Source organism: Pseudorasbora parva, chromosome 6 (assembly GCF_024679245.1).
Source record: "Pseudorasbora parva isolate DD20220531a chromosome 6, ASM2467924v1, whole genome shotgun sequence".
NCBI lineage: Eukaryota > Metazoa > Chordata > Actinopteri > Cypriniformes > Gobionidae > Pseudorasbora > Pseudorasbora parva.
This window is the reverse complement of record NC_090177.1, coordinates 5,105,521-5,118,216: the sequence shown is the minus strand read 5'-3', so window position 1 is coordinate 5,118,216 and position 12,696 is coordinate 5,105,521. Positions and strand designations below refer to the sequence as shown.

General features: G+C 44.2%; 1 protein-coding gene across 1 annotated transcript in view; it reads right to left on the bottom strand.

Moving 5' to 3' along the window:
- Positions 1 to 12,696, bottom strand: part of LOC137078301 (E3 ubiquitin-protein ligase TRIM39-like) — a 163,873-nt gene that overhangs the window by 20,088 nt on the left and 131,089 nt on the right. Inside the window, exons 3-4 of the mRNA XM_067445478.1 lie at positions 4,863 to 4,958; positions 4,477 to 4,710 (exon numbers count right to left, since the gene is read on the bottom strand). Coding sequence (XP_067301579.1) covers positions 4,477 to 4,710; positions 4,863 to 4,958 — 330 coding nt within the window. The remainder of the gene's footprint in view (positions 1 to 4,476; positions 4,711 to 4,862; positions 4,959 to 12,696) is intronic.

The window sequence follows — 12,696 nt, the reverse complement described above, 5'->3', positions numbered from 1 at the left end:
TGAGCGCTTCTTCCCTTGGCAAGACCCTTGCCACCCCTGGGGTTGAAAAACTTTTCCATCTGTGGCTGGATACTCCCGGTTCTTCCATATGCAGCCCATAGGTGGGTCATACGTGTATTCCTAAGTCATCCCTACGGGTAGGCACTGTGATTACATTTCTCCAAGTGGGATATGCCTTTCAGTGTACCTTGGTAGCTTAGCTGGCCCCTCGTCATGTAAAACTCCGAGGCTGGGTGCACAGGTCAGCCCAGGATGCTGGAAGACAGCTGCTGTGGCGTGATTAGACCTGGACCCCCATTTCGTCAGTACTGACTGAAAGGGAACGTCTCGGTTACATATGTAACCCTCATTCCCTGAAGGAAGGGAACGGAGATGTTACGTCCGCTGTACCGCTGGTATGGCCTGGGGCTGTTGCCCTTGGTTCCTCAGCATGTAACATAAATGTGTGACTGCTGTGCAATGCCGTTTATACCCACACAGTGGGGCGGGATTGCATTAAGCAAATTCCACAGACCCATGATATTTTCATGTCATTGGATCGTTTTGATTGAGATAGAAGGCAGCTGGCTTTCTAAGTGAAACCCCTATTTCGTCAGTACTGACATAACATCTCAGTTCCCTTTCTTCAGGGAACAAGGGTTATATACATAAACGAGACATTCAGTTCCCTGAAGCAATCCTGGCGGCTTCATAGCTGCATCCATGTTAGCACATCACATTTGATGTGGTAATTTGACAGTAGGCAAACACACAGGTTCGAAGACTCGTTCTCCTCGTTCTCTCGGTCCAAACTTTGAGAATAGATTAATGGCGATATTTTTTTTATTGCCCGATAAGAGTCTCACGTCAACACAGCACATTAACCCCAATAACAGCCCACCACTAATATATATATATCATATCGTAATGAGAATGTAATTTCAGTTCTACTTTCTGACTATTAATTACTAACTCACCTGACAACTCCTGACTGGCTTCTTTTTTTGATTGGCTTTTCTGACCTTAGAATTGCACGGTATGAGCTTTTACAACTTTTGACCTCATAACTGAACTCTTTTCCACAAATTGATCATGAATCAAGTGCAAACAATAAGTACAACCATAATCAAAGTACTCAATATTCTCAATATTCAAAGTGCAGATAGAGACCAATTTTTTCTTCAAGCATGATACAGAGCTAAGAGATGGTTAACTACACAGATAGCTTTAATATTGAGGAATATTATCATGCCTCAGCGAACTTTCAAACAGCATTAGCCTAACATAGGCTTATTGAAATCGCGTTTAAATGCGCGCTCGCATTTACTGTTACTTTAAATTTTGCGACCATCCGTACTCTATGAAAAGGGAGAGGTGGTGCTGAACGTGCATTTTAAAATAGACTTTGTCTGAAACTTCTATTGCGCAACATCCTCCGCAGGTCTTCGATTTTATTTGAACTACAAACGCAGATAAAAAGTGTTAAAAAACTACAAACATGATGGATACACGAGTCCGACGTTAAGTAGAGATTTAGATTAAGGGGCTTGAGTGATCAATTAACATTATTTAACCAGACAAAAATATATTTATTCAGTGTTATCCACATTATATTTCACCTGCAGCAGCATTGAACTTTTAAATGCATCATTATATTTAAACTGCAAACACATGAGGAGTCTCTGCATTAAAGACCCATGAATGGCAGATCAACGTGCTACCACAGTACACTTCTCTGCGATACATAGGATTTTAGCTGACAGTGATTGATAGGGCAGTTTAAACGGTGACAGCATGCACGCAACTAAGCAACAGCGTCCATTCAAGATGACAAAGTAGTATGTCCTAAAGCTTGCGCAGCCTACTCTTCTGCTGCACACTCGAAAGTATTTCTTCACAAAAACAGTACATACTTTTAGGTCGCAGTATAAGTAGACAAATTTGGGTGAATGTTAATTGGTTAGCATTCTAAGCTAACTTAGCCGTTAGCATAGCTCTTAGCTACATTAGAAAAAATGGTCAAAGAGTAGGGGTGTAACCCCGGCATCCTGGCCAAATTTGCCCATTGGCTTCTGTCCATTATGGCCTCCTAATAATCCCCCTCTCCTGATTGGCTTCATCACTCGGTCTCCTCTCCACCAATCAGCTGGTGTGTGGTGAGCGTTCTGGCACAATATGGCTGCCGTCGCATCATCCAGGTGGATGCTGCACATTGGTGGTGGTTGAGGAGATTCCCCCCTTCTATGTAAAGCGCTTTGAGTGCCTTGAAAAGCGATATATCAATCGAACGCATTGGGTGACCATATTTTGATTACCGAAAACCAGGACACTTGGCCCGGCAATGAGATACTCAAATGATACTCAAAATTAACTCAAACATTTCTTATTAATTCCAACACGTTTAAAGTATGCCCCCTCTGTAATTGTTATATTAGGGCCAGGACAGGACTTGAAAACAGGATATGTCCTGGGAAAACAGGACGTTTGGTCAGCCTAAACTAAAGGGACTAGACAAAAATACTATTGAAATAATAGCAAGCATGGGGCGGCATTTCTTCAAAGTACTAGTGTCACAGAGCGGACTCTGTGATTCCCTCTTCTGGCCACCAGAGGGCTCCCTTGCAAGAATATTGACTTTCTTCCACCCTCACTACATTCTCCATCAACCCTGTACCTGGCACCGATCAGCTGCTCCAGCTATAGGCTATTTACTGGTCTATTTAAGCTGACTCTTTCTCCTACCCCACTGGGAAGTTTTGTTTTGCCCTGGCGAATATCTCTGAGCGTTATTTTCCGTTATTTGTTGTGACCTTGTTGTTTATATCGTCTACGATCCACTGCTGCCTGCCTTTTGACTCTCTGCTCTGTTTGTATTGTTTGTTTTCTCTGCCTGCCCTACTCTATGGCCTGCTCATTGACCACGATTGTGTGCACCCTGTTTGCTGCATTTACTGGTGCTTGACCATTGCCTGTACGACTACGACTTTAAAGGGGTACTTCAGCGCTGGGAAGTTGAATCTCTATTTAAACTGGGTCACTAATGTAGTAGAAATGTGAATTGTTTTTGAATTTGGTGCTTTCTATACTGAGAAAAGACAGAAAATGTATTTTTGTCTCATGGGGATGAAAGACAACAATTCCCAGAATGCTTCGCTGCCCTACGAGGCCATTCCCAAAGCCACCGCTACTGGATCACTTTGCCACTGTCTTCACCTTCACAAAATCAGTTCAGTTAGAGAACAGACACTACAATTAAAAACTAAGTGTGTCTGTTTGAAGGGGATAAAGACAGAGAAATGGGTAAAGTCTGTCACCGTGGCTGTAGTGTAGGGGTAAGGCGCATGTCATTAGGTTTTGACGCAAATCGATCAGAGGTTCGAATCCGCCTTTTGCCACACTCTCTAACCGAGAAACACGTATTAATTAACACATGTTAGATGCTTTATTTCCACTTTTCTAATATTTTCTAGATTCTTTTTGAAAATAAATGCCTTTCCAATCTGATATGTGATGGGAAAAGGGAGTAGAGAGAGTGTGGCAAAAGGCAGATTCGAACCTCTGATCGATTTGCTTTAAAACTTTGACATGCACCTTACCCCTACACTACAGCCACAGTTACAGATTGGACCCATTTCTCTGTCTTTATCCCTGTCAAATGTTACTATATATAGCCTCTGATTTCTTACGGTCCAACTCGTCTGACGCCTGTCTGATACATTCTTCCTCTTCTTCAGCTTTGCTTAGTTGTAGATTAGGGATATTATCCAGTCTTATTATGCCGCTTTCATCGTCGTTCAGATCATCTCTACAGCCGGCCAGAGCGCTGCATAAATAATTAGCCACGCGTGCCTTGGAGGGCGGGGCAATAACAAAAGCCAGTATGGAAATACACACAGACAAAACAAGGTGATTTTAACCTCAAAATATATGCTTTTAAATATACCATTAATGCCATCTTAAACACGGAGAGGCTTCTTCGTGATTTCAACGAACAGATTCTGCAAAAAAAGCGAAAATCACATAATTTGAACGATCATTTGAATATACTTGAATATACTCCAGGGTTTGATAGAAAGCTATATGCTAATCGCTGAAGTAACCCTTTAATAAAGCTTGCATATGGATCCCATGCCGAGTGACGAGTCGTTACAACTAGCTATAACCTCTGATTATTGTTTGAGCTTTAACTAAGTTATTATATAGGGGACTGTAGGGGACTAAACAGAACTAATATTTAATAATAGCAAGCATCTAAAATAAAATAAAAATATTCAAATATCTTGATGAATTATGAAAGACCAATAATCCATTGATATCCAAAACTAAATTCAAGATCATGGTAAAATGGTGCCAGATAAAAGTTTAATTGAAATTACAATATTTTGCGCAGCAAAAAGACAGAACACAGAGGAAACCTTTAGCCACACCATTGGACACTTTCTTACCGATCAGAGTGTTTTTCCTGTGATAATGTACATGATGACTGATGAGACAGACCTGTATGAGGTGGAGATGATCGTCAGTGTGTGAGAGCTGCTCTATCTCAGTGTTTCTCCTCTTCAGCTCAGTGATTTCCTGCTCCAGCTCTTTAATGAGATCTTCAGCCTGTTTCTCTGCTGCTTTCTGCTGTTCCTCCATCATCTCCATCAGCTCAGATTGACATTTCTCAATGGAGCGGATCAGATCAGTGAAGAGCTCGACGCTGGAGGATTTCTCTTCCTCTGTGTTTCTCTATGAGATTAATTAGCAGATGTCTATTGTGTATATGTACATATTTAAAGAGAAAGTTTATAGTTTAAAAAAACAAATCTTTTTAATTCAGCACCTTAATTAAGCAGATCAAAATGCTTTTTTCATTTTGCATTACTTTAACTTCCACTCACTTTTCTCATCTCTACTGAATGCTTGATCTCTTGAATCTTCTTCATTCTGTCCTGGATCATCTGATGAACATCTGTCTGTGTCTGAACCAGCTGATTCTACATACAGAGAAAACACATTTTAGACAAAGTCAGATTTGAATATTGATTTTGAAATTCATTTAAAGAGCCCATTAATAAAAAATGTCGCACTCGCAAATAATATGATAGAATAAAACAAATGAGTATTTGGTGTACTGTCTGAGCTGTCTGGGCTACGAGATGGGAATTTTGTCCTGAAAAAGTACTAATCCCCCCAAAATGTACTAAGTACAGGGCTGATGGTATAGCGTTAGCAGGGAGGGGGTTGGTTTCTGGACCCTGGACAGCTCTCACAGCTTCTTTTGGGAGTTCAATACTTAAAAGCATCAGACAATTTAGCCCTGCTGGCTGTCGAACAGAGATGGAGCTTAGCAACTCGACCGGGAGGCTCTGGCAGCGTCCGACGGGAGTTCAATACTCATGGAAATCGAATGGGAAAGCCTCACCCTGGAAAATGGGGTGTTATTTTACACCCTGGAAAAAAAAACATTTTTCTGGCTCTCTTCAGGCAAATGCTAGAATTTAGCCATTTGCTTGGAATGGCTTTCATATCAAACCCAACGGGAGATCAATAATCGCAGTGATTGTAAGGGTAAGCCCCGATGGCAGTAAGGAGGGAAACGTTTGGATATTTTTGACTGGGATTGCTCTCACAATGTCTAACGGGAGTTAATTTCTCATGCCAATCGGACAGGTAATCCCCGCCAGCAGTTGTTCAGTTAGATTTGGCTGTTTTGGCCAAGAAAGCTCTCGCAGCATCTCACAGGAGTTTAATATTCACCGCGATTGGGTGGTTAAGCAGACTAGTGAGAATAATTTAGGATGAGGAACTTCAAGATAGATTAAAGCAAATTTTTAGTGCAAGCAGAAGTACTAAAGCTAGAGAGGGGTGGGAAGCGGGCGGTGTTCAATGAGTTGCAGAGGTGAGACTAAATAGACGAGGGACATCGAGATGGATGAAGCTATGTTTCTGAGTGTTACAAGCTGAAGTGCTAACGGTGGAGAAAGAGAAGGTTGAAATGTGGGCTGTGTCGATGAGTTGATTAGCTGATAAGGGATTGATGTGCTTTTTTGATGTGAAAGTGATTAGATCTAATCTAGCTCTTGAAAGCCTTCGGCGACCAACGACAGAGTGCTTGAATCTGTTGCTGGAAGAGGCATTTTTGAGCAGCTATGGTTGCAACACCCATGCGAAAAAGAGAGAAAAGAGCTCCGCTGAGATCAAGACCAAGACACATAAGGGATTATTTGAATTATCAGTAAATTTCTGAAGTGTAGATAGGATAAAAGGGTTTGGTTGGAAGGGTGAGACAACCGAAAAAAGTTGAGTGTGCGGGTGGTATTAATGGAATGGTAGCCTAAGCAGAGAGTGGAGATGCATTTGGTGAGTATGCCTTACGTTAAAGGTCATCTAGCATCTGGGTGGGTAGGAGTGTTTTTTTTGGATGCCTTTGATAAGCATAAAGGTTTATGAGTTAGTTATTTTGGAGGAGGGTGAGCTGAAAATGAGTTGGTCAAATTTGATTCCATTTAAGTAGCCTTAAGAGAACTAATTTGAAGGCAGCTGACTGTGTTGAGATATGAGATAAATAACATAATAGTCAAAAGAGAAAAGTCTGGGAAAGGCAAAAGTTAAAAGTGAAATGAAATGGGAAGATTAATTTTGGATAGTAAGGCACTGGTGTCAAGTTGAAGTCCGCTTCTGGAGCCAGAAGCTGAAGTTGATGGAGGGGGCTGCATTGGTGAAAAGATGGATATCGATGGGGGAGAGAAACCAGGTTGTTGTAGAAAAAGGATAAACCATTCCACTGTTTAAGGTTATCCATAATTTAAGCTAATCACTGCATTAACTAATTAGAGAGATTTTGTCTACTAACTGAAGATGCGAGGAAGCAAAGATGTGAAATGGAAGGAAAGCCTTGCAGAATTATGCGCATTGCAAAGTTTAGGTGGCCGAGTAGAGTTAGCAGTTTGCTCTTAGAGAAATTTGGGCTGTCTAGTAGGGTGGACATGATCAGAATTATTCTGTCAATTTGCTGGTGATCCTCGACCTCAGTGCTGCATTGGACACTGTCCATCACAACATACTTCTTGACAGGTTGGAAAACTGGGTTGGCCTTTCTGGGATGGTCCTTCATGGTTTAGGTCATACTTGAAATGGAGAGGTTTTTATGTGAGTACTGATGGCATTAATTCTGAGTGGACAACTATGGCATGTGGAGTCCTACAAGGCTCAATACTTGTGCCACTCCTATTCAACCTGTACATGCTCCCACAGAGCCAAATCATGAGACAGACCCAAATTGCTTACCACAGCTATGCAGATGACACCCAGATCTACTTAGCACTATCACCTATTGACTACAGCCCCATTGACTCCCTGTGCAAATGCATTGATGAAGTTGTCAAAACTTTCTTCAGCTAAACAAAGACCTAACTAGACAAATATGAAATTCTCAAAGTGAACGCATACCTTGTCTCTAGGGGTCTGAAAACAAAAAAAAAATCAAGTCAGGAATCTTGGTGTGATTCTGCAGTCAGAACTTAGAAACATTGCTCTTTTTTTTCATAATCTTTTTTCATCTGGTCATTTCTCTAATTTCTCTAACCTGTATTTACCATGTGCTTTTAAATCTCTACTATTACTACTAACACTCGTAAATCACGTTCTGTACACCAGACGCCGCAATCCTAATAATCTACGTAGTCTACAGGTACTCTGCTACTTTACTCTCTATTATAAAAGGTCTCTGGAATTGGAAACTTAGGTAACTTCTTGGAGGAGTTGGATGTGTTACTCTATAACTTCCCTGAGGATGGCACTCCTCTGATTCTACTAGGTGACATCAACATCCATCTTGAAAAACACCTAGCCACAGACTTCACCACTCTACGGACCTCCTTTGAACTTAAGCGAGTATCTACTACGGCTACTCAAAAATCAGGTAGCCAATTAGACCTTGTCTACACACGTTACTGCTCCACGGACAACACTTTAGTTACTACATTGCACATCTCAGACCACTTTCTTATCACTTTTAACCTCTTTCCCCTGACAGAACACACACTCCTCCGCAGATTACCTTTTGGCATAATCTACGCTCACTCTCTCCCTCTCGCCAATCCACTATGGTTTCATCCTCACTTCCTCCACCTACTCAGTTCTCAGCTCTAGTCACTAACAGTGCTACTGACACTCTTCACTCCACTCTAACATCTTGCTTAGACAGCTTTTGCCCCCTTTCTTCCAGACCTCCACTACCCCTTCTGCCCCCTGGCTGTCTGATGTTTTCCGTGAACATCGCTCTGGACTCAGGGCAACAGAGAGGACGTGCTGGATCTGTCTGCTGCTTTTGACACAGTTAACCATCAGACCCTCCTGTCAAGTCTGAAGAAGATCAATTCTTATATCTCAGGTAGGTCCTATCATGGAGATGGAGAGGTGAAATGTCTAAGTCACATCATCTAACTACTGGGGTTCCCCAGGGCTCAGTGCTTGGACCACTTCTCTTCTCCATCTACATGTCATCACTAGGATCTCTCATTCAAAAACACAGCTTTTCCTATCACTGCTATACTCAACTCTACGTCTCATTTTTAACCAGATGAATCTACAGTTGGTGTTCATATCACTGCCTGCCTGACAGACATTTCTGGCTGGATGAAGAAGCATCACCTTCAATACAATCTTGCAAAGACAGAGCTGCTTGTTGTCTCAACCAACCCAGCACTTCATAAAAATGTCTCCAGTCAGCTAGGTTCATCAACCATAACTCTGCCCAGGACAGCCAGGAACCTTGGAGTTTCGATTGATGACCAGTTAAACTTCACTGACCACATTACTGCAAGAGCCCAGTCCTGCAGATTTGCTTTATATAACATTAGAAAGATTAGACCCTTCCTATCAGAGCAGGCCACACAACTCCTGGTCCACGCTCTTGTTCGCTCCAGACTGGACTACTGTAATGCTCTTCTAGTTGGCCTTCTGGCATGCACTATCAAACTCTTGCAAATGATCCAGAATGCAGCGGCGAGAGTGATCTTTAACAAGCCCAAGAAAGCGCATGTCACACCTCTCTTCATCAGACTGCACTGGTTGCCAATGGCCACTCGCATCAAATTCAAGGCACTGGTGCTCGCCTACAAAGCAACTACCGGCTCTACACTAATATAATGGACTCCTCACTGGCCTTCTCAAAAAGACCATTAGACAGCTGCAGCTCATACAGAAAATATGACCATATCACACCAGTCCTCATAACCATAGTGGTTGGGCTGGCTCTGTGCTAATGTAGCATGGATAAGAAGTTTCTGGAATAGAAATTGAAACTGCATGGGTTACTAATCGGAGCATGGACAGAAATAGTCCGAGCTCTGCCTGGCTGATTTTAGGTGAAATATCATATCTGTTGGAGACTTCTGAAAGATTATTCAGGCACCAAAAGAGACAACCAGTATGGGGAAGTCCCAGAACAAGTGGGGAAATTAATTAAATATAAGAGACAAAAGATGGGTTGCACCAACAAAGATTAAATTAAGATCAGTTTAGAGCTAATCTAGGATTTGTTGGTCTAGGCTTTATTTTTAATCGAGTTGTGTCCACTTAATTTTAAACCCAGATTAACAAATTGGGGATTAGAATTTAAACTGTAATTAAAACCTAAATTTTCGATTAATTTTCGCCGCCATGTTGGATTCACCATTGACAACAACTATACAAATATTTAATTTTCTTCTTTATTGACCACCAGAAACTCTCTGACAAGAAGCTCTTGTTAATATAGGAAATAAACTTGTAAAATATCAGCTGTCTTTATAAAGCGCTACATAGAGAAACCGTTACTGATCAAGCAGGCAATCAAAACATTGCGGCAAGGTGTGGTTCTCTTTCATAGGTTCACTTGACACTGCGAATGTCGCATATTGGGATTGTCTGAAGCCCTTATGGAATCACGCCAATTCATTGGCTGATGGCGTAGCGCCGCCCCTCTAGCTCATCACCTTTGAGCTATACTTGCGCGCGCCATCTTCTCCCCAGATTTCTCTGCCTTCACGAAGCAGTAGCATCGCTCCCTTTGTGTGATTTATCTGACCCTTAAAAACTGGATTTAAGCATCTTTCTCCTTCACTACTTCAACGGCCACAGATGGCAGAACTTTGTTCTCCTAACTGATGAAGTATATGTTGGAGTTTCGTCATTGCCCTGCCGTGCACTCGCTGATACATTATATTTTATTTCATATATTTATGTATATGGGCCCACCCATGCGCGTGAGGTGGCTCAGGGCACTTCGAAATGCGAATATTGTTATGTACTCCCTCTTGAAAAGGTATTTTAAAACCGTTTGATTCCCCCGCCGCGTGCCCAAGGCCTCCCACGACCGCAGCCTGGGGTTCGGATATTTAGCTCTAGGACATCGAGTGTGAGCGGGCTATTTCCCTTCTCTCACTCCCTCTCTTGAGCGCGCGCTTAACACCACTTAGCTCCGCTTGTACGCACGCATAAAACTGTTGATGCCCAGCCCGGAAGCACCTGAGACTCTTTCTTTCGGCCTGGCTTACACTTTGCTTCCGACAGCTTCCGACTCCGAGGATTTCGGGCCTGTCTGGCTTGACTACGCTTTTCCACTTGCTGCCAGAAAAATGTGCAGCCTTTGCGGCCTACTCCGAGCTCGTCGACACGCTTTGCGTGACTGAGAAGCTTGCGATCGATTGGCCTTATGCTCCCACGAATCGCAATCTTCTAAGCTCGATGAAAAAATTCTAAGTGTGCTAGTGCGTATCACACGTTGATAAGGAAACTGTCGTTTTTCAACGACCAACTAGGTCTCCAGATCCTGAAAGCAGCCGTTTTCCGCCCGCCTTGTAATACGGTAGCCGCTCACTTCACCATTCTCATTGGTTCTGTGGAGCGCGGTTATTCCGCCATTCCGGCGATCTAATGCACACTGGCCACTCATCCTCGGCTGTTTAGAGCTCCGCATAGCCAAGGATTTTGGCCTTACAAACTACTAAGCACAACACGTGCAGTAGAGCGCTCGATGGCTGGTCTGGAAGCTGCTTTACGCCCACCTTTGGTTAAACCTCACTGAGATTCGCGACAAGGAGTAGGTTTTTCCTCCTCGACGCACTCTATTTCTCAGGGGGATTTATTGGGAAAAATGCAGTTCATGCCTAGGAGAACTAGAGTTTCTTCTAGCACCTCTCCTTCCCAGCATAGAGAGCGCCCTCCGTTCAAAGGAATTTCAGGAGTACCAAAGTCATCCCCCACCTGCCACGGTTTGGGGAGCTCGTGGTCGCCCCTTTCCATGACAAAGACCTCTTCGGTGCGGATGAAGCGGCCTGACAGTAGCTTTCCGCTCATTCTTGGGCAGGGAAAAGAGTCGCGCTGAGCGTTTGTGGCTGGGTCAGACTGCGCAAGCATTTCTGCCCGCCTCCTGGCTGCTCTCCGAGTCCTCCGAAACCCGGATTTCCAGTTTCAGGACATGTCTGGCCCGCTTCTAGCCCGGCCATCATGTTTCTATAGGGACATGCCGCAGGCTTTAGGCCTCATGGCTGCAGCCTCCCAGGTCCTTCCTCTGGGGCTGTTCCACATGAGGCCCTTCCATTGGTGGATGAAACGTGGGGATCCGAATTACAGGATCCCCCTACCTCCTTCTGAGGGTGTCGCAAGGTTGCTTTCGAGCCCTATCAGTGTGGCGAGACCCTCTTTTTCTCCTTAGAGGTGTCAGCACGGGGGTCGTTTTCCATCGCCAGATTATCACGACGGACGCCTCCCTCACAAGTTGGGGTGCGGTATTCGAAGGCCGTCCAGCGTGCGGCATCTGGACAGAGGAGACTCAAGCCTGGCACGTTAACACTGCCCAGAGCTGAGAGTGGTCTTCCTGGGCCTTCGGTATTTCCTCAACCTCCTCACAGGGCACCATGTCATTGTCAGGACAGACAACATGGCGATGGTGTCTCATGTGAATCGCCATGGGGGCTCTCGGTCGCGCACCCTGGACAGGCATGCACGCCGTCTCCTCCTGTAGGCCCAGGGCAAATTCCTGTTCCTCAGGGCAGTCCATATCCCCGGAGTTCTGAACCTCGCGGCAGACTCCTTTTCGAGGCAGAAACCCAAGACAGGGGAATGGATGTTAAATCCTCTCACAGTAGCCTAGATCTGGGAGCGGTTCGGGAGAGTGGAGGTGGACCTCTTCTCTATGAAGGAGTCGTCCCAATGCCTGCTTTGGTTCTCTCTAAATCCTCCTGCACCGTTGGGAGTGGATGCGTTCGCTCACCCCTTGCCAAGGTTGAAGCTCTATGCATTCCCGCCCATCAAGCTGATTCCGGCGGTTCTGTACAGAGTGAGAGAGAGCGAGGCCAATCTTCTAAAGTCCTCGTCCCGAGATCTGGAAACTGTGGGTGTAGCCTACCAGAGGCCATCAGTCTTAAGGACCGGTCTACCAGCAGATGTGCAGGAGACCATCGCTAATGCCATAGCCCCCTCTACGAGGAAGCTTACTCTTCCAAGTGGGAGGTTTTTCAGGCACGGTGTTCAGCCCACAGTAGAAGTCCAGTCGACTGCCTTATTGGTTCAGTTTCTGCAGGAGAAGTTTGTGGCTACTATTCTCAGAGCGTATGTAGCGGCTATCGCCACTATGAGACCCATTGGGAAGCATTCTTAGTCTCATCTTTTATGAGAGGGGTTAAGCGCCTGAGGCCAGTTCGTTCCCCTGGTGTACCCTCTTGGGACTTATCTTTTGTCCTGGAGGTC